Source organism: Lipotes vexillifer, unplaced genomic scaffold, assembly GCF_000442215.2.
Source record: "Lipotes vexillifer unplaced genomic scaffold, Lipotes_vexillifer_v1.1 scaffold168, whole genome shotgun sequence".
Classification (NCBI taxonomy): Eukaryota; Metazoa; Chordata; class Mammalia; order Artiodactyla; family Lipotidae; genus Lipotes; species Lipotes vexillifer.
In genome coordinates, this window is record NW_006773947.1 from 1,773,576 (window position 1) to 1,777,505 (window position 3,930).

Genomic DNA, 3,930 nt, shown 5'->3' on the forward strand with positions numbered 1-3,930 from the left:
ACTCACAACCACTGCGCCACCAGGGAAGCCCCCAAACTGGCAATATTTTTAAAAAGTGAACAGTCTTAGTATCCACTGGAGGCAGGCAGTTGCTCTTTTGCTGCTAGTAGGATGGTAAACAGATGCAATCTTTCTGGAGGGCAATTTTATAAAATGTATGGAAAGCCTGAAAAATGTCCCTATGCTTTGGCCCAAGGAATCACTTCTATAATTACATCTTGAGGATTTATGTACACATATTTAGCTAACAGGATTCACTTTTAGTGCTGCTTTGAATGGAAAACAGTAAAACTATTTCAAAGGCCAATAGTGGGGGATTATGGAACTTCAGTGGAACTTCCTGGTCCTGACGTGATGTTATCAATGAACACTTATTGATATGGAAATATACTACTAACATACTATTAGATGAGAAAACAAAACAGAAAGCAAAATAGGAATCTACCTTTTTCTTTTAAGAAAAATCTATGCATATAGAACTGATCTGTAAGAGCATACAACAAGCACTGTAGGTGGGCAGGCATAAGCATAGGGCAATTGCAGGGGTATGGTACATATTAGTTCTCTGCCTTATTAGTTCTTTGCTCAACTGTATTATATCATTTCTGTAATAATTATGTATTGATCTTATATTAAAGTTATTTTAAAATGTTATCCATATGATTCATTTGTTATACTGTTACTTTTCCAGATATATGTGTGCTCTCTTGCCCTCTAGATGACAAGTACCTTCTTTCTATAGCCTTCACAATACTTGGCAGTGCCCTGGGCATACTGGCTAATCATGAAATACTGTTCAGGGAAAACTAAAGCTTGGCTCTGTGGCCCTTTCTGATCAAGCATGTACTTTCCATTTTGTAACATGTATTCTTTTGTTTCACAAACACCTATTATATGAATAGTACCACACTGGGCACTAGTGGTTCAGAAATGAGTGAGACACAGGCTGTCCTGCAAGTGTCCACAACGTTGTGTGGGCATTAAGAGGGGTGTGTGTGTAGGAATATCTAGGGCTGCTGATATGTGTGCATGTGTAGGAGTATGCAGAGTTGTACGTTTGTGTACAGGCAAGTAGGGATGTGTATATGTGGGGGTAGGAGTATGTAGGGATGAATTTATATGGCGGTACGAGTATATAGCTACATGTTGGGGGGGGGGTATGTAGGGGTGTGCCCAGGAGTAGGGGTATGTAGGGGTATACATAGGTATGTAGAGGGGTGTTTGCTGTAGCGTATAGGACTATGACATATTGGGCCTCGTTCTCAAATGGCTGAAACAGGTACAAAACAAGAAAGAGAAGGAAGTTAATGATTTACTAAGTGAGCACACTTGTATTTTTTCCCAAGAGACTTTTTTTCCAGCCTCAATGAAACCAGCAGCCCCAGCCCTAGCTCTGGGCCTCAACCCAGCAGAGCCCCACTTACAGCCAGGGTGCCTGCAGCAGCCTGCCGGAAGAGCCCACCCCTACCTGCAAGACGGGGGAAGGAGAGAAGGGGGCGGGGGAGGGGCGGCACCCACCTTTCGCATTGTGTTCCTGTGTATCCAGCTTTGCAGGAGCATTTCACGTTTCCCCCAGTCACAACACAGCCGGTGGCAAAACTTGAAGAATGACAGAGAAAAGCCCCAGTAAAACCATAAGCTGATGGACTTTACGCTCATTATTTTTTGCCACAAAGAACCTGACTTGCCTTAAGTGAAATTGGAAACCAAGTGTCTGGCTACCTTTTGTGTAAAGAAAATTTTGCCCATCAAGACTTGTAGAGATAATGAGGAATGCCTTCAGCTGACATCAGGCAGATTTGGCTGAATAAGGACTGAAGGCATTTATTTTGTTTGATTTTTTGGCTTGGAGAGATACATTCCTTCCCTTAAGACAGAGTAAAGTAACACACTTTGGAAGAGATGATTAGACAGCATTTTTCCAGAACTAACAAGGAAGGAATAAAACAAGTCTAGGCAGAAAAAAAAGAACAGAGAGTTCTGATTCTTTAAAGAAAAAATTTCTTCTCCTTGTTTATTCTAGTTCTTTTATATTGGGCACAGTCTCTTCTGGGAAGAAACAGTGGTAGGTGGGCCAGGCCCTCAGAGCCTCAGAGGCGACTAAAGCACAGAGAATGCTCAATGCCCAGGTATTTCTGTGGGCACAGCTGTTGGTGATTTCCACACTTTTCCAATCAGGCTGTTGGAATTTCAATTCCCTTTCAGTTCTTAACTGGTATATTTTGAGAAGCTTCTTTAAAAAAGAAATTAAACGAAGAGACCAGGAAAATGTCTTGCTCCTTATGAAACGTCTGTGACTACTGAACATTCCATGACATAAATCTGAGGGGAAATAACTCCATTTATCTTTGGCTGGTAAAAGAATTCTTATTTGGGGAGCTTCTCTTGGCCAACTAGATACAGTTATACCTCTAAAGTGACACTTAGAAATTTGTCAGCCGTATTAATATCGCCAGAAGGAGAATTAGAAAAAATAGGGTTTTACTGATAAATCTTAGGAACTGAATGTTACTTAAACTGCACAGACGCTAGAAGCTGACCTTGATGATGATATGCTTTGCAACTAAAGACGAACAGCTTTCCCCCCAAAATTTCACCCCGTGAAAATCTTGCTTCTTTTTATTCTCTCTAGCTTCTGTTCTAACAAGCCTGGGCAATTGTCAAGTGATAGATCCCTTTTCAAATAAAGCCACAGGACTGGGCAAGTTTAACGAGTATCAAATACACAGAGAGCAAACCAGGATGCACATTTCAAATATGCATCTCCAGAAAAGCCACATTGGGCAGGTGACCTCTGATAATTTTGACTTGCCCCATTTCTCTGCTAACTCGGCTAATATCAATCAGCCTTGTGGTCCATAACTGTCCCAGAGCCTGTGCACTACTGATACTTTATCAGCATCATTCTGATTTTCAAACCAAATCTTGCTTCACTTAGTTACCTGTTATATTTTGTTTGGACCCACAGTGAACATGTCATGATGAGCAAGACGATGCCGAAGTGCCAAGGCCAAGCAGAACCTGGATTATCGTGAAAGGAAAATGGTGGCTTTCTACCCACAGAGTCTACTGGCCTTACTGGAGCGTGGATGACGATACACATCACATCTCTCTGTGGCTCAGAACTGTCCTGTGGCTTCCATCACACTGATGATAAAATCCATAAAATCCAAGTGCCTTACTCTAGCCTGCAAGGTACAGGATCTGAATCCTGGTTGCCCCGCCAACCTCATCTCCTGGCCGTCTCTCTCTCACTGCCATCCAGCCACTCTTGCTTTCTTACTGTCCACAAACCCATCATCACAGGAGCTTTCTCGTCTGTTTTTTTTTTTTTTTTTTCCTTGCCTTGGACCCTCATCATAATGCCACAGCTTACTCCATCTCATTGTTCATTGGTCCCTGTCCAACAACTCCAGAAAGCCCTCCTACCACCCTCTCTAAAGAATCTACCCACTACCCATAACATAACCCTTTTATCAATGGCATAACCTATATCTCTATCTGAAATTATACTTCAGATTGATTTGTGTGCGTATTTACTGAGTGTGATGATTACCCCCACCCCTCTCCCCACACTCTCCAGGTAAAGCCTCATGAGGTCGGAGTCCTTGCCGGCCTTCTTTATAGCAGTTTCCCCAGCATCTAGAGAAGGGCAGCCTCATGATGAGGCTGAATGAACAGCCAAAGAAAAGAGGAAAAGGCAAAACCCAGAAGCATACAACTTGGAAAGTCTGTTTTTGTCTTGGCTCTGGTTTGCATTTCTTGTTTATTCTTTTTTTAATAGAATTATTTTATTAAGATGGCATTCACATACCATAAAATTCACTCATCTCAAATGTTCAATTCAATGGCTCTTAGTACGCTCACACAATTGTACAATCATGACTGCAATTTTTTTTTTTTTTTTTTTTTTTTTTTTTTTTTTTTTTT

General features: G+C 41.5%; 1 protein-coding gene across 1 annotated transcript in view; it reads right to left on the bottom strand.

Moving 5' to 3' along the window:
- LAMA3 (laminin subunit alpha 3) overlaps nt 1–3,930 on the bottom strand; it is a 246,918-nt gene that overhangs the window by 70,833 nt on the left and 172,155 nt on the right. The window contains exon 41 of the mRNA XM_007448619.1: nt 1,519–1,599. Coding sequence (XP_007448681.1) covers nt 1,519–1,599 — 81 coding nt within the window. The remainder of the gene's footprint in view (nt 1–1,518; nt 1,600–3,930) is intronic.